The 25905-nt window shown below is 36.8% G+C and overlaps 1 protein-coding gene across 3 annotated transcripts in view; it reads left to right on the top strand.

Moving 5' to 3' along the window:
• The window catches only part of ATP6V1A (ATPase H+ transporting V1 subunit A), a 55669-nt gene that overhangs the window by 5744 nt on the left and 24020 nt on the right, over positions 1 to 25905 (top strand). The window contains exons 2-3 of one of the 3 annotated variants that reach the window (XM_067738869.1): positions 12778 to 12925; positions 19642 to 19736. In XM_067738869.1, coding sequence (XP_067594970.1) covers positions 19652 to 19736 — 85 coding nt within the window. In that variant the 5' untranslated portion in view covers positions 12778 to 12925; positions 19642 to 19651. Of the gene's footprint in view, positions 1 to 12769; positions 12926 to 19641; positions 19737 to 25905 lie in introns of all 3 variants that reach the window. The other 2 variants (XM_067738868.1, XM_067738866.1) reach the window with 2 other exon arrangements.

The following is a 25905-nucleotide window of genomic DNA, read 5'->3' as shown; positions in this document are numbered from 1 at the left end:
CTAAAATTTTTTTATATATACAATCTAGATGTAGTGATGACCTTTTAAACCAAGATAGGAAATCTGAAAGTCATAAAAGTAAACATAGGTGTATGAGAACATATAGAAATGAAGAATTTTTCAGTGGCAAAAATAGAGGACAAAAGCCAGATTGAAAACAAATTGAAATATGTATAACAGATAGAGTTAACATTTGTCAGAACTTTTACATATTAAGAAAAAGTCCACATAATAGAAACATGGGTAAAGCATATGACCAGAACTTCAAGAAGAGAAATCCAGACATTCAACAAACTTATGAAAAGATGTATAACTTCACTAGTAATCAATATACTAACAATGAAAAATTTTTTTCTGATTAGCAGAAATTAAGTGGTAAACCTACCGCTAGTGGTAAAGGATTTTCTCATAAAATGCTAGTGGAGATGTAAATTGTTACAGTTTTTTTAGTAAACAATCAGGCAATATCTGTTAATATTAAAAATACATATTCTTCCATCCAACAATCCCACCGTATGGACTCTTTTCCTTAGAATAAAAACACCAGCAAGTAGCAAGTGTTCACATGAATGTCGATTGAAGCAGTGTTTGAAGTAGCAAAAACCTGGGAACAAAGGGAATGCCTGTCAGTAGGGGTATTGGTGTATAACTTATAGATTTTATGTTTTTAAAATCCATTAAAAGTAGGAGTTAAAAAAAAAATTGAAGTTAAATCCATACTGGTGAATCGAAAGGATTTCCAAATACATCCTAAAAAGATCCATCATGTATCTTAAGTGAGAAAGGCAAAGTTTAGAGAAAAATATGTAACGAGATCCCATTTTTGTTAAACAGCTGAAAAACACCATGAGTTTTGTATATGCCTATATGATTGTCAACACTGGAAGGAGGAAGTAAGCAAAAGAAAACAGGAAGACAAAGGAAAAAAGGCAGGGTATTCACAATAACACATGCATAAAACTACATGTTTGTGCATATCTGTACAAGTTGAATTGCGGAAAGGATAGTCACCAAAGTGTATGTTTAATGGTTACCTCAGTACATGGATGGGCATTTTGGGTGGTTTTTATTTTCTTACCCTTTTCTGTATTATGTGTTTTTATTTTTACAATGAACATGTAGTGTTTCTGTAATTAGAAAAAACTACCTTTTTTGAAAAGAAGCGACTTCCCTGGTGGCACAGTGGTTAAGAATTCACCTGCCAATGCAGGGGACACGGGTTCAAGCCCTGGTCCGGGAAGATCCCACATGCCACGAAGCAACTAAGCCCGTGTGCCAAACTACTGAGCCTGCGCTCTGGAGCCAGCAAGCCACCACTACTGAGCCCACACGCCTAGAGCCTGTACTCTGCAGCAGAAGCCTGCGCACTGCGAGGAAGAGAAGCCTCCTGCTCGCCGCAACTAGAGAAAGCCCGCGCACAGCAATGAAGACCCAACACAGCCAGAAATTAATTAATTAATAAGTTAATTAATTAAAAGTAAAAGATCTGTTAGGGCAAAGAAGGAATTAACAAAAGGAAGAATTCCATTTGAAATTGCCAGAAATGGCAATTGTCTGAAATTTTTTTTTGTCTTAATTACTTAGGTATCTGAGGGGAAAGTGTATAAATTACCCTGCTAATTCCATAAACTCTCCTTAATTTTTTTGTGTATGTGATAACCCATGGGCATCCAATAAGAAGTTGTCATTAAAAATGTACAGAAAAGTGATAGGCATTACCAGATAGGGTTACAAATTTTATTTTTGGTATGGATATTAAGTCCTCCAGAAATGTTTTCTGCCTTGGAGATAATAGAGCATATTGCACAATTATGGAGTCTGTTACCTGACGTAATTGTTTGACGGTCAGCATAAGGGAAAGTCCACATTTGGGTTTTGGTGAATAAAAAAACTAAATACAACGTTAACTCTCCTTAGAAAGCTTCAAATAAGAATGCCTATAAAGAAGCAAAATTAAGTTACTTAATACTTGATTTCAGTCCTTTTAAGAATCTGAAATTAATATATCATTCAAAGCCGTAATAGAAAATAACAGATGCTTTAGAGCAGCGGTCCCCAACCTTTTTGCCATCTGGCACTGGTTTCATGGAAGACCGTTTTTCTGAAGACGGGGTGGGTGGCGGCGGTGGGGTGGTGGTGGTGGTGCAGTGGTGGGGGGAGGGTTCAGGCGGTAATGGGGAGTGGCAGATGAAGCTTCGCTCACTTGCCTGCCACTCACCTGCTGTGCAGCCGGGTTCCAAGGAGTTAGGGACCCCTGCTTTAGAGTGAGATTTGTTATATGTTTAAAGTATTTGTATTTGTTTCTCATGTTGATATTTTTTGTTTCCCCTTTTCCTTAAAAGTTTTACTAACTTAATCATGTATATGTTCTTTATTGTAAACTCTACACATTTTTCCCCTCCATTTTTATTGAGATATAATTGACATACAGCACTGTATAAGTTTAAGGTGTACAGCATAATGACTTGACTTACATACATCATGAAATGATGACCACAGTAATTTTGGTAAACATCCATCCTCTCATATAGATACAAAATTAAGGAAAGTTAAACAAATTTTTTTTCTTGTGATGAAGACTCTTAGGATTTACTCTCTTGACAACTTTCATATTTAACATTCAGTAATGTAATTATATATCATGTTATACAGTACATCCCTAGCACTTATTTATAACTGGAAGTTTGTACCTTTTGACCACCTTCATCTGGTTACCCCTTCCCCTGCTCCCTTATTTCTAGTAACCACAATCTGATCTCTTTTGTTTTCAAAGTATAATTGACTTAAAGCGAATACTATGTTAGTTCCTGCTATACAACATAGTGATTCGATATTTCTATACATTTTAAAATAATCACAATAAGTCTAGTTACGACATGTCACCATACAAAGATATTACATACTTATTGACTATATTCCCCACACTATACATTTCATACCTGTGACTCATTTATTTTGCAACTAGAAGTTAGTACCTCTTAATCTCCCTCACATGTTTCTTTCCTCCCTCAATCCCCTTCCCTCTGGCAACCACCTGTTTGTTCTCTGTATCTATGACTTTGTTTTGTTTTGTTTGTTCATTTGTTTTTTAAATTCCACATATAACTAAATCATACAGTATTCGTCTTTCTCTGACTTATTTCACTAATACCCTGTAGGTCCATCTCTGTTGTTGCAAATGGAAAGATTTCATTCTTTTTTACAGCTAATGTTCCATTGTATGCACACACCACATCATCTTTATCCATTTTTCTGTTGATGGACACTTAAGTTGCTTCCATATCTGGGCTATTGTCAATAATACTGCAGTGAACTTAGTGGGGTGCATATATCTTTTCTAGTTCGTGTTTTTGTTTCCTTTAAATAAATACCCAGGAGTGGAATTGCTGGATCATATGAGAGTTCTGTTTTTCATTTTTTGAGGAATGTACAAATTCCTTTTGAAAAGAGTTGGGATATATGTAAATAAAAAGTAATTTTAGAGTAGTGTTGAGAGGCAACATAGCAAGCAAGGAGGTTAGGGGTGTAGGTACTGGAGCCAGACTGGCTCAAACCCTGGCTCTGTTACTTCTTAGCAGTGTGACTTTGGGGAAGTTTCTTTTATGTCTCTCTGTTGCATTTTTCTCAGCTTTAAAATAAGGATATTAAGAGTATATTTATTTCATTAAGTGTTGTGAGGATTAAATAATATAAGAAAAGTGATTAGAACAACGACTGTTACATAATAAGAGCCATGTACATATTTGCCATTATTATTTAGTTACTATGCTCTTTACTCAGTTAATTAGTTATATATAGTAATTTTATCACTTGGCTTAATTGGTTTAGCACTCATCAAATCACTCAATATTTTTAACTAAGTTGAATGGATAATACATGTACAAATACAGTAAAATTTTTATATTCATACATGTGTGCGTTTTCTCCCCGTCTCTCCATCCTTACTCTTTTTTCTCATGTATTTGTTCACAAAGGTAGCATCTTGTCATGTTATTCCCAGGCCTTACATTTTTCATTTAACAATGTTACCTTGGAGATTTTTCCACATTGATACAGTTAAAGATGCCACATTCTTTTAAATAGTAGTCTAGTATTCAGTTGTACTAATGTACCATCATCATCCTACACAACAGTTTTTTGAGAGTGTACTCCTGTATCAGGCACTTTTCTTGAATTAAGTCATGCAAGTTCGCAACAGCCTTATAAGATAGGTGTTAGTTTTATCCCCATTTAACAGATGAGGCAGTTTAGGCTTTGAGTGGTTAAATGCCCACCAATGTCACCCAGTTCATAAGTAATAGGGCTCTGGAGTTGAACCCAGAGAGTCTTTTTCCAGAGATTACTATCTTAACACCACAGCTCTCAAGGCGTCGTCTCCATATTAATGGACATTCCAGTCTTTTGCTGTAAGAAACAGTGCTGTAATAGATTATTTTGTTAATAGCACATTTTGTACACATAAAGTAAATTCCTAAAAATGGAAGAGGTGGGTCAAAGGATTTTGAATTTTGGTGGGTATTGCCAAATTATTGTCCAATTTAGGGATGCACTGAAGGTCAGGTTTGTCGTCAGTATTTTGCCAAAATCTGCCCATTTAGCTTGAGTCTTAGGGAAGCTGAATAGCTGAACGCCTTTAAAATTTCTAGCATTCCTGAATTACGTGTGACCTACCATCATGTGATAGCATAGGTTACCCCATATCTAATCAGTATCTAACAGTGTCAGTATGAGATCAAGGTCTGACAAATGTCATGACTTTTTGTTACTTTCAAATAATGGAAAACATTCTAGATAACTTGAAGTGCTGTTTATGTGACTCATACATTGAAATTCTATCAATTGAAGTTTGAATGTAAGTTATTAAAAGTAAAATACTACAGTTGTTAATAATTGTGAAAGTTGCTGATTTTATGAACCAAAACAATTATGTTAGAGCTCTCAAATAATACATAGGGAATCAGATTGCCAATTAATACGAACATTTAGAGTGTGATAGCTAGCTAAATGTGAGAATAACTGTATCTTGTGAAAAATGGGTTGTCACTCTATAAGTACTAGTCTTAGGTAATGCAGAATCAGACAGTGAGGGACTTTATTAACATGAGTTACAATATCCACAAATTATTTTGAATATAACATACTTCTGTTCAGTGTCCTCTATTTCATTTGTTTCAAGAAAGAAAAGTATCTCTTATTAATGCAAAGAATAGGCCAAGTGACACCCAAACTCTTCAATGTGATCCAAAGCAGACAATTAAAATACAGAATGCTCAGGTCCCAACTTGGTACACCTGCAGTGCTTGAATGTAGATTTATAGTACCTGCTATTGTTCAGTGGTGTGTGCGTATGTTAAATATGATCTCATCCTCACCCAAAGATGCTGTTGGATAAGGAGGGTGGGGGAAGTACCTAAAAATAGGCAATGATAAAGACTATTAATTCTTTATTGTAAACTATTTCTACCTCAGAGAAGAATAAAACAACAGACAATAACTCCCTCTACCTTCACCCTCCAAATGAATCATTGCACCGTAGCAACTTTGATATCTAAAATAGTAGAGCTGAGCCTGAATCTTGGAGGTCAAACCCTTCTATGCCCCATGCCTCATGGCTCGACAGTTCAAGATAATATTCCTAAATCCTCACACAAGATATTGCCATTAAGCCCTGTTCTGAAACAAAGATGAGTAAGTACTTTAGAGGCATTTCTGACTAATATACTCCTGAGCTGTTAAGGGACTGGAAATTCTCAGGATTTGCCGAACTTGACTGGACAAGTGGGTGCCCACAGCCTTATCAAGAGCCACATTAGTTCATTCTAAACAGACAAAAGCCTGTGTGGTGGTTTTCAGCTGTTCCTAGGGTTAAGGTTCTCTTATTAGCATCATAGGCATACATAGCATCATGTAGTCTTCTGTAACTGTTAGTTGACAAGTAAAAACAAAAGTGAATATGATGTATTCTGTGTAAGCATTATGCCCTTACAGGAGTCATATTGTCAATACTTTGTGCTTTTTAAAAAAAGTTTTATTGAGGTATAATTGACATAATTGCAAACATATTTCAAGTGTACTGTTTGACATATTGATATATGTATACACCCATGAAACCATCACTACAGTCAATATAGTGAACATATCCATCACCCTCAAAAGAAATTTCCTCGTGCCTCTTTGTAATCCCTTCCTTCTATACCTCCCCACTGCCCATCCCCAAGGAACCACTGATCTCTTTTCTATCACTATAGGTTAGTTTGTATTTCCTAGAGTTTTATATAAATGGAACCCTTTGCCCAGGGCGGTGGGGGGGGGTGTCTACCTCTTACTTTTACATGTTTCAATGATGCATTTCTTTTTATTGCTGAGTATTCACTGTATACCACAAATACCACAATTTGTTTATCCCTTCACTTGTTGATAGATATTTGGGTTGTTTCTGCTTTTTGGCTGTTATGAATAAAGCTGCTATGAACATCCATGTAAAATTCTTTCTTTGGACATAAGCTTTCATTTCTCATGGGTAAATACCAAGGAGTAGAATGACTGGGTCATATGATAGGTGTATGCTTAACTTTCTAAGAAACTGCCAGATTGTTTTTTTAATGGTTGTACATTTTACATTCCTACCAGCAGTACGTGAGAGTTCTAGTTCTACATCCTTACCAACACTTCCTGTGGTCAGTCTTTTAAAATTTTAGCCCCGCTAGGTATGGAGTGGCATTTCATTGTGGTTTTCCTTTGCATTTTCCTAATATTAAGCATATTTTCATGTATTTATTTGCCATTCATGGGTCTTCTTTGTGCAGTATATCTTAAGATCTCTTGCCCATCATTTTAATTGTGTAAAATTGTCCGTTTTAGTCAGTTGTCCATTTCTGTGTGTGGTTCTATAGCCTTTTTTTAAAAAATAAATTATTTTTTATATTTTTGGCTGCGTTGGGTCTTCGTTGCTGCACGTAGGCTTTCTCTGGTTGCGGCGAGTGGGGGCTACCCTTCGTTGCAGTGTGCAGGCTTCTCATTGTGGTGTCTTCTCTTGTTGCGGAGCACGGGCTCTAGGCACGTGGGCTTCAGTAGTTGTGGCTCGTGGGCTCAGCAGTTGCGGTACTCAGGCTCTAGAGAGCAGGCTTAGTATTGTGGTGCACAGGCTCAGTTGCTCTGCGGCATGTGGGATCTTCCTGGACCAGGGCTCAAACCCGTGTCCCCTGCACTGGCAGGCAGATTCTTAACCACCACACCACCAGGGAAGTCCCTGTTTAGCCTTTTTGAGCTAATATTTGTTTGTAAAATTTTAAATAATAATACCAGGCAGAATAATGGAGATAAGATTTTATCTATTCTTTGTATAATTATTTGGTGTTCTAGCATTTATAACATCAAACAAAATAACCACTAAGGGCCTTCCCTGGTGGCGCAGTGGTTGAGAGTCCGCCTGCCGGAAGATCCCACATGCCGCGGAGTGGCTAGGCCCGTGAGCCATGGCCGCTGAGCCTGCGCGTCCGGAGCCTGTGCTCTGCAACGGGAGAGGCCACAGCAGTGAGAGGCCCGCGTACCGAAAAAAAAAAAAAAAATATATATATATATATATATATATATATATTTATTTATTTATTTATTTATGTATAAATAACAAAAAGTGGGGTGCTGTAGTTTAAAGAGAATTATTACATAAACTATGGTATCCATTTAATGGAATATTGTACTGTTTAAGATGATACTTATTAAAAATATGTCAAGTTGTATTATAGTATTGATTACAGTTATATAAAAAATTGTGAGGAAATAACATCAAAGTCAACAGTATTCAAGTTATGAGACTTTTCTTTGGGTATTTTAAAAATTATAAGCATATTGCTTCTGAAAATAAATTTTAAGCAGAAGTATGTAACAAATGCTTATTTTCTTTACTGTTTGTATCATTTAGCTATCTTTTTGGCTGTTTACATTCTTGGTAAGTTAAAATATAAAATCAGTGACTCGTTTTTTTCTTTGTAATCTGAAATCAAGAAATCTTGTAAAAATTCACATAGAAGTCTTATGGGATATTAATGTTAGCTTCACTATAAGTTTTAACTCTTTAATAAGTTTTGTCTTAGAGATAAGAAAAATAAGAGGAATTTCTCAGATACTGTTTCAGGTAAATTTATTATTCCAAATTTATGACAGACTATTAACCAGAAATTTTCTACTACTATTCCCTGTAGCAAAATTATATTGGGTCTGTTTTCATTAATATTCTTATTAGTTCCAAATATGCCCATTTACTTTACAGTTAAATTTATTTTTACTATTATTATCAGTTATTTATGTTTGTGTTATAAAGCTAGGCATTAATAAAACACAGCATTGTGTGTTGTTCTTTAAAAATCTTAGTTCTTTAGGAGATGGATATTCTAGAAACAGTCAATTCTTGGTTGTTATACTACTTGCTCTTTAGTTTGTGAATGATCTGTTATATCATCTCTTTTTCATCTTCTCCCTTTTGCCTGCATATTATTCTTTGCCATTCTAACATAGAGTCAGTTAATAATGGAAAAGAGGCATCCTGGGCTTTTTTTTTTTTTTTAAGATAATAGAGGTTAAAGCTACTGGCTAAATAAGGTCTTTTGAATTATTTGTTATTATTATAAATGCTTAGATGTTAAAATCAGACTGAATTCGGACTTCTCCACTCCATAGCTCTAATCTTGAGCGAGTTGCTTAAAGTCTCAAAACCTGTTTCGTAATCAAACAATACCTGCCTCCTAGGACTGTTGTTGAAGGTTAAATGAGATGTGTTTATTTTTTAACATAATGCCTGGAATGTGATATGTGCTTAACAAGTAGTAGTTTATCTGTTTTTAATATCAGAACATTTTATTGAGTTACTGCTGTGCAAGGCTCCATGCTATGTGGAGGGAAGAGAGTTAAGAAAATGATAAATTTATGCCCCTTGAAGGCAGGGATACTTGAGTCTGTTCATATGACAGTTCTACCATTGGTCATAGGCTTCTAGCCTATAAATTTCAAACCATAGAACTTATACACTAAATACAGTATTTTGTTATTCTGGTTAATACTTTGGATTATCACCTCAGTATAACTCACTTTTATTTATAAAATTTTGAAGTGAAAAGAATCTGTGATTGTTTATTTCTAGAAATGCTATCAAAATTGTTTATGGATAAGCTTGTCATCAAAGCATAAGAATATGTAGCCAATAAGATTTGAATTCTATTCCCAGCTTAATTGTCCACCCTACCTTTTATCTTTACTGTTTCTTTTACAGGATTAGTTGTACTTTAATAAGTGAAAGGGTGTTATCTGTGTGTGCCCTCAAAAAATTTTATTGTAGTAGGAATAAATTTTTTCTGATTCTGTTAGTCCAGTTTGCCATCTGTGATCTTTCCATACTTCTCTACTCTGATTCCCACTTTTGTCTGCATATTTCCTTGTAGTCCATCTCAAGTAATTTTTTGTGAACTATTTAAGTAATGACCTTATAGATGCCTTTATTCTTAACCTTTTGGCCTATCCTTTAAAAAAAATAACACTATGAAATATGTATACCATATAAAAATATTTATTCTTGAAATCCTCTCCTTTCTGTTTTGTTATAAAGGCAACAGGGACCCAGATGCTTTCTGTCTTTCAGTTTTGCTGTCCTTAGCAAGGTGGCCTGGCTACTTAGATTTGCTTCTTTCAAGGTCCCAAGATGGCTGCATGTCCCACGCAGATGACCAGATCCCAAGGGAAAAAGTGTTTTTCATGGCCTGTATTTTTTAAAAGAGCAAAGAAATCATTCCCAGAAGCTCCCCAGTAGACTTTGCCTTACCTCTTATTGGTCAGAACATCATAACATGCTCATTTCCAAACCAGTCATTGACAGGGGACCTGGAATTACCTTGATGTGTCTACCAAAATTTCAGCCAATTTAGGATTTTGCTAACAAGATAAAAAGGGGGAACTAGTTATGCTAGTCAGTAATCTGCCACGTAAGCCTTTTTTTTTTTTTTTTTTTTCGCGGTACGCGGGCCTCTCACTGTTGTGGCCTCTCCCGTTGCGGAGCACAGGCTCCAGACGCGCAGGCTCAGCGGCCATGGCTCAGGGGCCCAGCCACTCCGCGGCATATGGGATCTTCCCGAACCGGGGCACGAACCCGTGTCCCCTGCATCGGCAGGCGGACTCTAACCACTGCGCCACCAGGGAAGCCCACACATAAGCCTTTCTAATGGTGTTGCTAGGGAGGTAGGTTAAATAAAATGAATAGAAAAGTACTTCACAAAATGATTGTGTACTATACTCTGTGAATATAAGGTAGTGCTATTAGCTGGAATTCTACCAATTCTATAACTTTCGTTATAATTTATAGCAAGCATAAAAATATTAGATTCTTGATGCCTTTCCCCAAGAAGGTAAACTGTGTTTGAAAATAAGTATTTGCTTTTAATCAACTAGATTCTTCTTCATCTTAAAAAAAAAAATCTATTATTTCCAAAGTTAGTCTTCAGTCAGTTGGATAGGATGTACATTTCCAAGTGTTATGTTAAGTATCAATGAAGTTCCCCGGTATCAATTAAGGATTTTGTATGTAAATAAATCTTGTCTTAGAACCTTGGTATTTAGCTTTTACATAACACCTTACCCTTGCCTCCAGCAGTTGTATCATCCAAGACTGGTAGCGAAAACATTTCTCTGGGTAATGAAATTACTAGGTATAGTGCATTAACCAATAGCAATTTGTAAGGGATCTTGTAAAACAGAAGGAACAAATTGGGCCTCTGGTGTTGTGATTTGCCACTGCAGTGTTCTGCAGTGTTTGGAGGAGAGACTGGTGACTCATTAGATCTGATGGTTGCCTGTGCTATCTGGATTTTTCCCCTTCTACAGCAGGGTTTTTTGTTTTGGGTTTTTTTTTTTTTAATCTTTCACAAATATGGGGGGTGGTTACAGTTTGTGACTATTAGAATTTTGGAATTTTTTTGTTTTTTTGGGTTTTTTTGGCTGCACTGGGTCTTCATTGCTGTGTGTGGGCTTTTCTCTAGTTGCAGTGAGTGGGGGCTATTCATCTTTGCAGTTTGCATGCTTCGCATTGCGGTGGCTTCTTCTTGTGGAGTGCGGGCTTCAATAGTTGCGGTGCGTGGGTTTCAGTAGTTGTGGCTCGCAGGCTTTAGAGCACAGCCTCAGTAGTTGTGGCGCACAGGCTTAGTTGCTCCGCGGCATGTGGGATCTTCCTAGACCAGGGATCGAACCCGTGTCCCCTGCATTGGCAGGTGGATTCTTAACCACTGCGCCACCAGGGAAGTCCCCAGAAGCTTGGTTTTAATTGCATTTACTTTTTATCTTTAAAAGAGGAGTCCAACAACTAAAGCCAATTTTAAAAATATAATCGAGTTGATTTCTCTATGAGCGCAGGTACATATAACACATTGTTTTATCGGAAGCAACTGTTTTTAAAGTAAATATCATGCTTTTATTTTTTAAACGATTGAAAGCAACAATAATAGCTGCATATCGTATTAGAAAGGAGTTATTACATAGCACATAAAACTTCATGTAGGATTAAATCATATCATGATAGTTTGGATCTTATGGAGATTTGGCATGAGATTAACTTTCAGTATAATCTGACTTGCAGTATCATTTGCTTATAGCAAGTTAAACTGTTTTGGGAGGTTGTTGTCTTAACATTTTTAAAAGCCTACGTTGGGAATTCCTTGGCAGTCCAGTGGCTAGAACTCCTCGATTTCACTGCCAAGGGCATGGGTTGAGTCCCTGGTTGGGGAACTGAGGTCCCGGAAGCCGCTCGCGCAGCCAAAAAAAAAAAAAGCCTATACTTTTTCACATAGATACATAAGGATTCAGTAGTGAAGCAGAAGATTTTAGTGGGGTATTTTTATTTTCACTCTTTTCATAGATAACAATGAAGGGTGGTTAATGGATACAAATTAGTACGTTGTATGACCATGTCTATCAAACTGCTATATGCTTTGCCCTGTTCAGTAGTTGTCAATATAATATGTCTACCTAATTTATCATTTTTATTTTATTTGTGAGGAGGAAACACTTCCATATTTTTCTTGTAAAACACACATTGTGTATGATGATGTAGAGGGCGAAACTTGTTTGGATTAAGAGGGTATACAAGAGCAGACAAAGAAACTTGGCTGCTTACAGTAGACTGCTGTAACATCCTGTTGTCTGTCAAGATGCTGGGAAAGTGGTGGGGAGGTATTTATTACTTTAGTGCTTACTTGTTCTTCTGCAATTGGGGTGCTTTGATGAAAAAGCTTTAGAAGTATATTATCTATATGTGTGTGTGTGTGTGTGTGTGTGTATCCTTATGTCAGTGCTGTGGGAATTGCAAATTTTAATGTTCAAGAAAGCCTAGTACCTTGGACTGATCCTTGGAAGTTTCTCAGTGTTTAACTGTTAAGAGGTTGGAGCCTGAAACTTATGGACCAGGAAAACATATTTTCCAATATCAGAAAATAGTACTTTAGACTTCTTTTCCTGCGACTGCTGGTGATGGGCTGTATCTAAGGTTTATGTTGAAGGAGGAGGAGCAAGTTCCTTTCAGAAACTAAGGCTTTCGTTGCATGGGAACCTTAGCCGGAGAATTGCCTATTGGGCTGTGCTTTCTAAACCCACTTTTGTATTGTTTTTTCCTTTTCCCAAAGTAACCAGTTACAAGATTACTAAGACAGAAAACAGGCCAAAAATTGTAGTACTTCAAGTGTGAGTCTAAGTTTCAGTTATCCAGGAAGGAATTATTCAGTTTGTTCATTGTAAGTATTTTAGGTTCTCTGGAATCAGATGTCTAAAAGGAGTCTGGTGTATAAGATTTTCTTAAGGATCAACACATGTGAAAGGAAGGGGACGGAAACAGAGTTGGTCTGGGGAAGAAGTGCAAATGCAATGCAAGCCCGACAAAGCCTCAGCTGACCAGGTGGGATGATCTGGAGTGAGCATTTATTGCTTGTGACCTCCGCATTGGGCTGATAGGGCTGGGCCTTTCTTTATACCTCCACTTTGCTCAGTCACCTGGTGCAGTTGCTCTGTGAAGGGTGTGAATGTGGGCAAGGCAGCTCTCTGCATCCCTGAAGGGCTGACAGCTGTTGGCTATCCACTTCCTTGAAGTGGAATCTGAATGTTGCAGCTCTGTGTCTAATAAAATAAAACATATAGTCTTGAGGTAGAGACTATTGTCCTCTGTACCACATAAGATTGTTTGGATGTATACAATAGAAATCAGCCTAGTTAATTGAGGAGGCAGAGTGCAGTGCTTAAAGAGCATAGGCTTTGATGTCAGACTGCCTCGGTTCATAATCCCACCTTTACTGTTTGCTGGTTTTGTGATCTTGGGCAAAGTTACTTACATCTCCATTCTTTAGTTTCCACATTTGTAAAATGGAGATGGTATTAGGGGGTATGAAGTTATTCAGTAACTATTCACTGAGTGCTTTTTTCTTTGCCCAGGCACTGTTTTCTATACCCTCATGAAACTAAGTATTCTAGGGAGTGATACAGATGCTTATACTAACCACAGTAAACAAGTAAATTAAAAAGAAAAAATATTCTTTCAGGTAGTTAAAAGTTCTATGAAGAAAAGCAGGGTAAGAGCATCGAGGATGACAATGGGAAGAGAGGGACTATTTCATGAGAGTGAGGAAAAGGCATTCTAGGCAGGGCACAGCAAATATAAAGGTCTGAGTTGAAGCCGAGATTAAAATTTAACATGTTGAAGCATCAAAAATGGACAAAAGTGCCTGGAATTCCTACATTTTATACTTTAAAAACTGGTGTTTTCATAATATTCTTATTTTATCATGAAAGATGTGTTAAGAGTTGGTTTTTGAATGTATTTGTAACCACTTCTCTGAATATCATACAGTGGTGTACAAAAAGCTAAATTACTTGTGACCATCATCATGTTTTTCTCCTCTTAACATTGACTTTTTTTCCTTCCAGTTTTATACTTACTGACTGTATTCCCCGCAGTGTACATTCATGCCTGTGACTCATTCATTTTGCAACTGGAAGTTTGTACCTCTTCATCTCGCATTTCTTTCCTTCCCCCACCTCCTTCCCCTCTGGCAACCACCTGTTTGTTCTCTGTATCCATGACTCTGTGTTTTGTTATGTTTCTTCATTTGTTTTGTTTTTCTTTTGGCTGCGCAGTGCAGCGTTCGGGATCTTAGTTCCCTGACCAGGGATGGAACCTGTGCCCCCTTGCAGTGGAAGTGTGGAGTCTTAACCACTGGGCCACCAGGGAAGTCCTGTTTTGTTTTTTAGATTACACATTTAAGTGAACTCATGCAGTATTTGTCCTTTTCTGTCTGACTTATTTCACTAAGCATAATACCCTCTAGGTCCATGTTGTTGAAAATCGCAAGATTTCATTCGTTTTTTACAACTGGGAAATATTCCATTATATTTGTATACCACATCTTCTTTACCTATTCATCTATTGATGGGCATTTAGGTTGCTTCCATATCTTGGCTGTTGTAAACACTGACTTTTTATTTTATTTTATTTATTTTTTATTTATTTATTTATTTTTTTGCGGTAGGTGGGCCTCTCACTGCTGTGGCCTCTCCCGTTGCGGAGCACAGGCTCCGGATGCGCAGGCTCAGCGGCCATGGCTCACGGGCCCAGCTGCTCCACGGCATGTGGGATCTTCCCGGACAGGGGCACGAACCCGTATCCCCTGCATTGGCAGGCGGACTCTCAACCACTGCACCACCAGGGAAGCCCAACACTGACTTTTTAAAAAGTAGAATCATCTTGATTTGTTATAAGAATATTAATCAGATGAATGGAAATTTTTGGATCTGGTGAAAAGCATATTTAAGTGAATTTATAGAATTATCACTTAGGCTCTTGGTTCACTTAATAGGTTGATATCACTGTTCCTAACACCTGCTGCCTTTGGCATAAATTAAACAATATATGCCTAAAAATAAAGTTTAAAACTGTAGAATCATCAGTTTCCTATGGTGGCTAGGATTATCCAGCTGAGTGATAAATTCACAAGGCAGCTGAATCATGAACAAACTCATTTGATTTCCACTAATTATTGCTCATACATTTGGAGGCTCTTGTTGTTTAAAAGGGAAAATATGTAAACACCTGTTTTTAAAAATCAGAACAGATACTATTATTGCCTCATGAACATTCTAGAACACCTTCATGAACCCTAGGAGATTTAAAGCATCTGTAAGAAAGTTCTACTGTATACTCTAATGCCTCCTCATCTTTCAAGTTTCAGCTTAGCCTCCTCTAAGTCACTCTTGTCCTGCCCAAGTCAAGGTTAGATGCCTCTTCTAAATCACTCTGCACTGCTCTATGAGAGCACATTTGTTACCCTATTGTAACTATTCTTACTCCACTGTATTTTCAGTCTATGATACAGCACCTGGCATATCACTGATGCTTAAAATAAAATCTACTTAGTTTTAGAAAATAAAGTTATGGTAAAATACACATAATAGCTAAGAAAAAAACTAGCCACTTGACTAGATTTGGTTCATATAACAAGAAGATAAGAATATGTTAGGTTCTTTTTAGAAATATAGGCAATATTAGCTTGTACTAACAGAATAAAGTTAGTAGTCATCAGTAATACTTTTCTGTTAGGCTTACTGTTAGGTGCTTCACAACAATCCCAGTAGATTTTACAGATGAAATGAGTCTCAAAAGGTTGAAAGAATTTGATTTGCTCAAGGGCACAATTTATAATTTCAGACTTCATTTGTCTGACTCAAATCCTTGGTCTCTGTTTCTCAATAAAAAGAAAGCAGCCAGAACAGATGAAAGTGGTACTCTTCAGAACTTACTCATATGACATTTAGAATACAGTTTTTAATTTTGTTTGCTCTGTTTTAAAAGAAACATTGATATCGTGAAATACTTCCGGAAGAGGGTAGCCTCAGGGGAGAAAGATCTGAAAAAGGCTATCCTTTGAGGGACAGTTGACACCAAAGAGAATTCCTCCAGGAGGGAAGATACTGTGTGTGGCTACAGTAGTTGGAAGAAACGGCCAGAGGGTAGAGGTTGGGGAAGTAGATTTAGGCTGGATACAAAACAACTCTCTAAGAGGCGATTTCTGAAAATAGAATGGCTTTTTCAAAACTGAAGCCCTCTTTAGATGGTAGGTATTACAGATGAATTTTTTGTGAGCATTTTACATCTCACAGGGAACATTTTGACAAACTGTAATTTAATCATAGCCCCAGGGTAGGTGGTACTTGTGTTTTTCAAATGAAGATATTAAGAGATTTTGATTTGTCCAAGATCTCCTGCAGTGTGTCACTGGTAGAATCAGGATATTTCCTAAGCCTGCTGACTCAATATTTCATGATATTTCCACTTTAATAGGCAGATGATCATGTATCATAGGAAATACCCATATTTGGGGAAGAAGTTAGACTGTATTATTATAAAGTTCTCTTCTGACTTTGAAAATCTTTGATTTTCTGGAGATTAAAATTTGACCTCCTTTGCTTATTTAGTACTTCTTTGAAGACTTTGCCCAACCCATTTCCCAAATAAATGCTTATCTTTAAACTTTGTTTTTTCCCCTGTTATCTAAGTAGTTTCTAGAAAAACTTTCATCTTTTTATATTCTAATCTTTTGCAGTCCCATTCCTACTTACTCAACAGTTCCCTTCTGCATCTTTAGGAGGCTGGAAAATCCTAATAAACCAGTTTCCCCTTTTCTTTACTTCCTCCCTCAACTGCCCTTCCTCCAATTTTCCTACTGACACCAAAATCCTTGTCTCCTTTACATTGACATTTGTGACTGTAATATCAGATTTATTATTATTTTTCCATGATTTCTAAGGACTTATACACTAACTTCATCTTTATCAATAAATGACCAAAGTGATGATAGTCTCTACCTTATCACTGATACCATCTTTAAGGTGTTGGTACTTTTCTTGCCCCTTTGATCATATTCTTCTCACTTGGAAGGTCTCCCATATCTCCATGTGGTTGATTTTTGGGTTTTTTAACATCTTTATTGGAGTATAATTGCTTTACGATGTTGTGTTAGCTTCTGCTGTATAACAAAGTGAATCGCCATATGGTTTTGATCTTTAATTGTTTTTACTCTTGCTTGTTTCTTTAATCACTCTTTAATTCTTCCCTGTTATCCCTGTACACCGTCCTGCTTCTGAAGGCACTAAGTGTATCAAACCAGAATTCCACTGTTAATGACTTTATTGTTACACGCCCTTCCCGAATTCTTTGATACCTTGGTTAATGGATTACAAATTGTATTCCAAGGAGGGTAGGGTTCTGTAGCCATCCTTCAATGACTCCAGAAAGACTGAAAAACACCACTGTACCCTGCCTGAATTAATACCTAAACCTCAGGGTTTGATTTTCCTCTCTTTCTGTATTCTTTCTATTTGGACTCAACTCAGCCTTGAAACTTACTTTCCAGTTCTTACCTGTTCCCCTAACTCATCCCCATTGCTTTACACTTCTCCCACATCTGAATCAATTTCTTCTTTTCTCCCAATGTATTGTCATTTTGAACACTTAAGTAATTTTGTCTTATGGTACAGTTGTTTAAAACCAGTGAAATCTCCTTTTATTCATAGTCTTTATTCCCTAAGTTTAACACAGTACCTTTTCCTTGGTAGGAGCTCAGTAAACATTTAATAAATTGAGTCCATTTGTTACCAGTTAAGTTGTATGGGCCCTAGCCCTACTCGGGCCCTAGCCCACTGAGGCCCTCTGCCTCCACAGAGAAGGTTTTTTTCCATTCGGGTTCCAGCAGCCAAAAAATGAAACCAAAGCAGAAATTGAAGCAACAGAAGCTTTATTCAATGGCCAGAGAATGGATAAGTGGGAACTTAGTTCACAAATCAAGCTCTCGCCTTAATGGCAAGACGGATTTGCTTTTAAGGAATAAAGACAATGGGGGGAAGGAGTGAGACTAATGATGGGGATGCATATGCATTCGTTTTCTGGGAAAGAGGCAGGCTTTCCTGGAAATGGGATGCCACCACTTTTCTGTCCTTTTTTGGTCAGTGACTTCCAGTCACGGCTGCCAGTAGGTGTGTCATTTGGTACACTAATGTAGTAAAATCAGTGTAGAGACTCGGGGTCTCTTGGAGTTAAGATTCATCGCCATCTTGGTTTCAGCTGGTTCTGTCCGGTTTTTGTTTTTCTCTTCCTATAGCTTCCTTTCTTTGTGTCCAGACCCTGTGATGAAAGATATATGTTAGTTCCTATTCCAAGGAGGGGTTGGTGGGTTTTGAGCAAGGGTCTGGTGACAACTCTGGTAACATATTGACACTCACCCCATAACTATTTCCGGAGCTTTTCAACTTCTCTTCATGCCTGCATCCCTTCCCCTACTTAACGTTAGATTGGTTAAACATCATTATTCTCATAACAGTTCTCCCTCAATCTTCGGTTATTTCCTATTGTTTGTAGGATAAAGTCCAGTAGGCATTCATTTCAAGACCCACAAATTAGTCTCCCTTATCCTTATTTCTCACTGTTGCCATAACATAAACCTTTTATTCCAGTCAGGCTGTTAACTGTTCCTGAAATTTTTATTTCCCTTCTTTTGTTCTCCTTATTTCCCCACCTGAAATGCCTTTTGCTCTCCTTCTTTTCCTATGCTAATTATACCTGACCTTCAAGATGTTTTCCCCAAACATTCTAATCGTTGAACTTTTAGTAAATAAGTGTGTATTATTTGATACTTTATTACATATTGATCTGTGACCTTTACTTTATGGTTGTTTGGAGACATTATTTAGCTTTTTAAATGTACATATATTTTATCTTCTTTATTAAATTGTCAGTAATAAGTTAGACCAGCAGTTACATAGAAACATTCTGCTTTGGGGTCTGTAACCAGTTTTCTATTTGGACTTGAATAGTTCATTGTTTGGGTTTTTCAGATTGCACATCTCTAAAGTAAAGAAGTTGAACTAAATTTCTTACACTATTCTGTGTTCTGCTAAAAAAAGAAAAAAGGGAAAAATGATCCCAGAAATATTTTAAAGGTAGATTTTACATTTAAACATTTTTTAAATGTAAGATATAACTTGTTAGATGATAAAATATAAAGCAGAGAAGGAGGGGAGGTATTTTAAATAGATGGGCAGATAGGCAGAGAAGCCTCTCAGAGAAGGGGACATTTGAGGAAAGACCTGAAGGAGGTATATAGAAGCTGACATCTGGCAGAAGAGTACTCCAGACAGGGGGAACAACATGTACAAAGACCCTGAGGCAGAATGTGTATGTGCTTTGTGTAATGGCAAAGAGTTCAGTGTTTATGCAGCCTGATTAAGGGGAAGAGTAGTTAGAGAGGAGGTCAGAGAAATAATGGGAGGGCAAGATGTTGTCAGGCTAGATAAGAGGTTGGAAAGAATTCACAGTCTGTTACATTCCATGGGGTATTTTCTATTGAATGTCTTGCATACGGATATATAATTCTGAGTTTTAATAACTGTAGACTATCCAAGAATGAGGTACTTTTAACCAAATCTTAAGAATTTTATATTTTACTTTGAAGAAGTGCTAATAACTCAAGAATACACCAAAGTTCACTACCTATATTGGTTCTTTTGCTTTAAAGTTTGTAATTATAACTTAATTCTTTTTTTTTTTTTTTTTTTTTTTTTTTACCATAGGTAAGTTAACATGATGGATTTCTCCAAGCTACCCAAAATACGTGATGAAGATAAAGAAAGCACGTTTGGTTATGTGCATGGGGTCTCAGGACCTGGTAAGTAATACATAATAATCTCAATAGTAAAAATTCCTAACATCAATTAATGTCTTTTCAAGATGTTTTAGGCAGAAATACACAAGTTTCTGTTCACCTACATAAATTCTGTCTTTAAAAGATTTCATAGCTGCTGTAAGACTGAGGTAATACCTCCATCATAAGGGCTACTGTAACATTTATTATCTAAATTTGATAATTATTGAGGTACTAATTTGTGATATCCTGTTTATTATATAAATGTATAGTTGGTGTTATATGTCTTAATTTTTTTGTTAAGCGTGAGGTTAAAAAACTATAAAGTTTATAGGTTTTAGTATGTGATACCTAGATGTCTGTTAATTGGATTTGAATTTTAATAATTGCTTTTAAAGCATTTCTCAGAAATATCAACCTTGGCTCTTTGCATGTATAAATCTTTCTGAATGGTTATTCAGATATCACATAACTAGCTACCTATAGGAAAATAGTCTTATGACATGATAATGAGAATGGAAAGCAGTTTATGTTTGTTCTGCCCACACTTGGGGTACTGCATTTTAAATAATAAATTTTGTTCTAGTATTCATTTTATTATTCCACACTTCTATTGCAAAATGTGGTTCATAGTTTCCGTAGGTAAAGCTGCTCATTGATTTGTATCTTTAGTGCCATGGAAATTCATTTTTCCTTATATCTTTTTACAAAGTCATGTTGTAGTCTTTTTCTTGTTCTAATCACAGAAGAGGTGATGACACTTTTTGGTGTTAATGCAAAGAAAACACTGTCAGTCACTGTGCCTATTTCTCCCTAAGAAGCTTCTACCACTTAGAAATTGGTGTTTGAGCTTGAACTTATTAGCAGATAATATATTTCACTGTTTTCAATCTCTTTTGCCATTCGGAGAAACAATTTTTCCCCTTGAGGATCGTAAGGTCTTCAGGAAAGACAGGCTATACACAAGAACTCTTAGGGAAAAGGCAAAAGAACACTATCAAAAGAGTTTAGGTAAAAATATTTTTCTGAAACTTGTAGTTAACTGCTCTTGGAACCTATTTATAATTTTTAAGTACTTAATGAGGTAGTAGAAAAATGGCATACTTTTGTTTATGAAATATGATTTCAAACGTTAGTGATCTCTGGTATTTTGGTGCATCTTAACTATTCTTATATATAGGTTCAGAGGTAAGTATTTAAAAAATTAATAAATTTCCATTGTTCAATGTTAAATAAATATTAACATCTTAATAGTTTTCACTCGAATATTACCTAATTCATAGATCTAATTAATTGTATCAGAAGGCTAAATATTAAAATAGACTTATTCCATTGAGGCCTGCGCAGGTCCCAACCTATCTGTGGTTTGGGGTTGCTATCCGCCTCATAAAGCACAGTAGAGGCTTTGTCTTCTGGGAAGACAGAAGTCGTCTTCTCCTGAAAAGGCCTCTTACATAGCTGGCTTTGGCATCTACCAGGAATAGGAGGGCAGGGATTGAGGCCTCATGAGTCTGGTAGAGAGATAGATAGAGGTAGATGTAGAGAGGTTGAGGTTAGAGAGAGAAGACAGTGGTTATAACCAGAAAGTCCAGAGTGGGATGTTGTTACTTCCATAACTTGTCACTGTTAACTCAGCCTGGGCTTCATGACAGTCATAGAAGTGGATTCCTTAATTAAAAAAAAAAGACTTATTTCTACATATCTGAAAATGTACAACATTCCCCTCATTCCAGAAAAGTAGTTTTTGCTTACTAGACAACATGATCAGGACTTCTCTGGTGGTGCAATGGTTAAAAATGCGCCTGCCAATGCAGGGGACACAGGTTCCATCCCTGGTCCCGGAAGATCCCACATGCAACTAAGCAACTAAGCCCGTGCACCACAACTACTGAGCCTGCGCCCCAGAGCCCACAAGCTACAACTGCTGAGCCCGTGTGCCGCGACTACTGAAGCCTGCATGCCCTAGAGCCTGTGCTCTGCAACAAAGACAGGCCACCGCAACGAGAAACCTGCGCACCGCAACGAAGAGTAGCCCCTGCTCACCGCAACTAGAGAAAGCCCGCGCACAGCAATGAAGACCCAACTCAGCCATAAATAAACAAACAAACAAATAAATAAACCAAAATAATAAGTGTAAATTCTAGTTCAGTATTTATAAGAAATAGGGATTTTTAATTAGGATTTCACCCAGTGGTGGTGACTGATTATAAACGTCCTATGGGATATGAAATAAACATCCTATGGGATATGAAATAAACATCCTATGGGATATGAAAAAAATCTTTGATGCAAATGGGAGGTTTTCTAGATAGATCTGTCATTAGTTTATCAAGAGTCTTTGTTCCAGAAGAGTTTTAAGAACCACTGGTATAAAGTGTTAGAAAGTAAAGATGTTGTTTTATATAATATTTCTCAAAGCGATGGTGACAACACAGCAAACTGATAATTGTGTGGCATTCTATCATGCAACTAGCTAAAGCTCTTGTTCTCATTTTAGTTTTAAAGGTTTTTTTTATTACTCTTGTTCCAAAACCCATCATTCCATATATTATAGCAACCTAGGTTGATCAAAACTTGCCTCAATGCTACTAGGTAAGAGTTTGTCATATAGAACTTCAAAATGAATATAGTTTTCATGTATATTATGTAAATAAGTAATCTTTAGCCTAACAAATTTTATTGTTTACCCCAACTATGTCATATGCTAAAAATGGCTCTTTTTTTTTTTTTTGGCTGCGTTGGGTCTTCATTGCTGCGTGCGGGCTTCCTCTAGTTGCAGCGAGCGGGAGCTACTCTTTGTTGTGGTGCACAGGCTTCTCATTGCAGTGACTTCTCCTGGTGCAGAGCACGGGCTCTAGGTGCACAGGCTTCAGTAGTTGCAGCACGTGGGCTCTAGAGTGCAGGCTCAGTAGTTGTGGCGTACGGGCTTAGTTGCTCCATGGCATGTGGGATCTTCCCAGACCAGGGATCGAACCTGTGTCCCCTGCATTGGCAGGCGGGTTCTTAAACACTGCGCCACCAGGGAAGTCCCTAAAAATGTGTCTTTTGATCAACAAAACGAAAAGACAACATATGGAATGGAAGAAAATATTTGCAGATGATGTGACTGACAAAGGGTTAATGTCCAAAATATACAAACAGCTCATGCAACTCAATATCGAAAAACCAAACAACTCAATCAAAAACTGGGCAGAAAAAAAAAAAATGGGCAGAAGACCTAAATAGACATTTTACCAAAGAAGGCACACAGCTGACCAACAGGCATATAAAAAGATGTTCAACATCACTAATTATTAGAGAAATGAAGATCAAAACAACAGTGAGGTATCTTCTCGAAGCAGAATGGCTGTCATCAAAAAAGTCTGCAAATAATAAATGCTGAAGAGGATGTGGAGAAAAGCGAACCCTCCTACACTGTTGGTGGGAATGTAAATTGGTGTAGCTACTATGGAAAGCAATATGGATGTTCCTTAAAAAACTGAAAATAGAGCTACCATATGATTCAGCAGTCCTACTTCTGGGTATATGTCCAGCAAAGAGGAAAACTCTTAATTTGAAAGATGCATCTACCCCAATGTTCATAGCATCACTATTTACAGTAGGCAAGACATAGAAGCAAACTAAGTACCCATCAACAGATGATTGGCTTAAGAAGATATGGTATATATATACAATGGAATATTACTCAGCCATAAAAAGAATGAAATATTGCCATTTGCAGCAACATGGATGAACCTAGAGAATATTATACTTAGTGAAGTAAGTCAAAGACAAATATTGTATGATATCACTTAGATGTGGAATCTAAAAAATAATACAAATAAATCTGTATATGAAACAGACTCACAGACATAGAAAACAAATTTATGGTTACCAAAAGGAAGAGGGAAGCAGGAGAGGACAAATTAGGAGTATGGGATTAACAGATACAAACTATTGTGCATGAAATAGATAAGCAACAAGGATTTACTGTATAGCACAGGGAATTATATTCCATATATTGTAATAATCTATAAATGGAAAGTAATCTGAAAAAAAATGTATATAACTGAATCATTTGCTGTACACCTGAAACTAACACAGTATTTTATTTTTTTATATACTTTGAATTTTTGCTTGTTATTTTATTTTTTTATACAGCAGGTTCTTATTAGTCATCCATTTTATACACATCAGTGTATACATGTCAATCCCAATCTCCCAATTCATCCCACCACCACCTCCACCCCACACCCCCCACTTTAGCCCCTTGGTGTCCATACATTTGTCTTCTACATCTGTGTCTCTATTTCTGCCCTGCAAACAGGTTCATCTGTACCATTTTTCTAGGTTCCACATAAATACATTAATATATGATATTTGTTTTTCTCTTTCTGACTTACTTCACTCTGTATGACAGCCTCTAGATCCATCCACATCTCTACAAATGACCCAATTTTATTCCTTTTTATGGCTGAGTAATATTCCATTGTATATATGTACCATATCTTCTTTATCCACTCATCTGTCTATGGGCATTTAGGTTGCTTCCATGACCTGGCTATTGTAAATAGTGCTACAATGAACATTGGGGGGCATGTGTCTTTTTGAATTATGGTTTTCTCTGGGTATTTGCCCAGTAGTGGGATTGCAGGGTCATGGTAATTCTATTTTTAGTTTTTTAAGGAACTGCCATACTGTTCTGCATAGTGGCTGTATCAATTTACATTCCCACCAACAGTGCAAGAGGGTTCCCTTTTCTCGACACCCTGTCCGGCATTTGTTGTTTGTAGATTTTCTGATGATCCCCATTCTAACTGGTGTGAGGTGATACCTCATTGTAGTTTTCATTTGAATTTCTCTGATAGTGATGTTGAGCAGCTTTCCATGTGCTTCTTGGCCATCTGTATGTCTTCTTTGGAGAAATGTCTGTTTAGGTCTTCTGCCCACTTTTTGATTGGGTTGTTTGTTTTTTTAATATTGAGCTGCATAAGCTGTTCATATATCTTGGAGATTAATCCTTTGTCCATTGATTCGTTTGCAAATATTTTCTCCCATTCTGAGCGTGGTCTTTTCATCTTGTTTATGGTTTCCTTTGCTTGCAAAAGCTTTTAAGTTTCACTAGGTCCCATTTGTTTATTTTTGTTTTTCTTTCCATTACTCTAGGAGGTAGATCAAAAAAGATCTTGCTGTGATTTATGTCAAAGAATGGTCTTCCTATGTTTTCCTCCAAGAGTTTTATAGTGTCTGGTCTTACATTTAGGTCTTTAATCCACTTTGAGTTTATTTTTGTCTATGGTGTTAGGGAGTGTTCTAATTTTATTCTTTTACATGTGGCTCTTCAGTTTTCCCAGCACCACTTATTGAAGAGACTGTCTTTTCTCCATTGTATATCCTTGCCTCCTTTGTCATAGATTAGTTGACCATAGGTGCATGGGTTTATCTCTGGGCTTTCTATCCTGTTCCATTGATCTATATTTCTGTTTTTGTGCCAGTACCATATTGTCTTGATTACTGTAGCTTTGTAGTATAGTCTGATGTCAGGGAGTCTTATTCCTCCAGCTCCGTTTTTTTCCCTCAAGACTGCTTTGGCTATTCAGGGTCTTTTGTGTCTCCATACCAATTTTAAGATTTTTTGTTCTAGTTCTGTAAAAAATGCCACTGGTAATTTTATAGGGATTGCATTGAATCTGTAGATTGCTTTGGGTAGTATAGACATTTTCACACGATTGATTTTTCCAATCCAAGAACATGGTATATCTCTCCATCTGTTTGTGTCATGTTTGATTTCTTTCATCAGTGTTTTATAGTTTTCTGCATACAGGTCTTTTGCCTCCTTAGGTAGGTTTATTCCTAGGTATTTTATTCTTTTTGTTGCAGTGGTGAATGGGATTGTTTCCTTAATTTCTCTTTATGATCTTTCGTTGTTAGTGTATAGGAATGCAAGAGATTTCTGTGCATTAATTTTGTATCCTGCAACTTTACCAGATTCATTGATTAGCTCTAGTAGTTTTCTGGTGGCATTTTTAGGATTCTCTATGTATAGTATCATGTCACCTGCAAACAGTGACAGTTTTACTTCTTCTTTTCCGATTTGTATTCCTTTTATTTCTTTTTCTTCTCTGATTGCCGTGGCTAGGAATTCCAAAACTCTGTTGAATAATGGTGGTGAGAGTGGATATCCTTGTCTTGTTCCTGATCTTAGAGGAAATGC

Source organism: Pseudorca crassidens, chromosome 5 (genome assembly GCF_039906515.1).
Source record: "Pseudorca crassidens isolate mPseCra1 chromosome 5, mPseCra1.hap1, whole genome shotgun sequence".
NCBI lineage: Eukaryota > Metazoa > Chordata > Mammalia > Artiodactyla > Delphinidae > Pseudorca > Pseudorca crassidens.
Note: the sequence above shows the minus strand (reverse complement) of the source record. Positions and strands in the feature narration are given on the sequence as shown.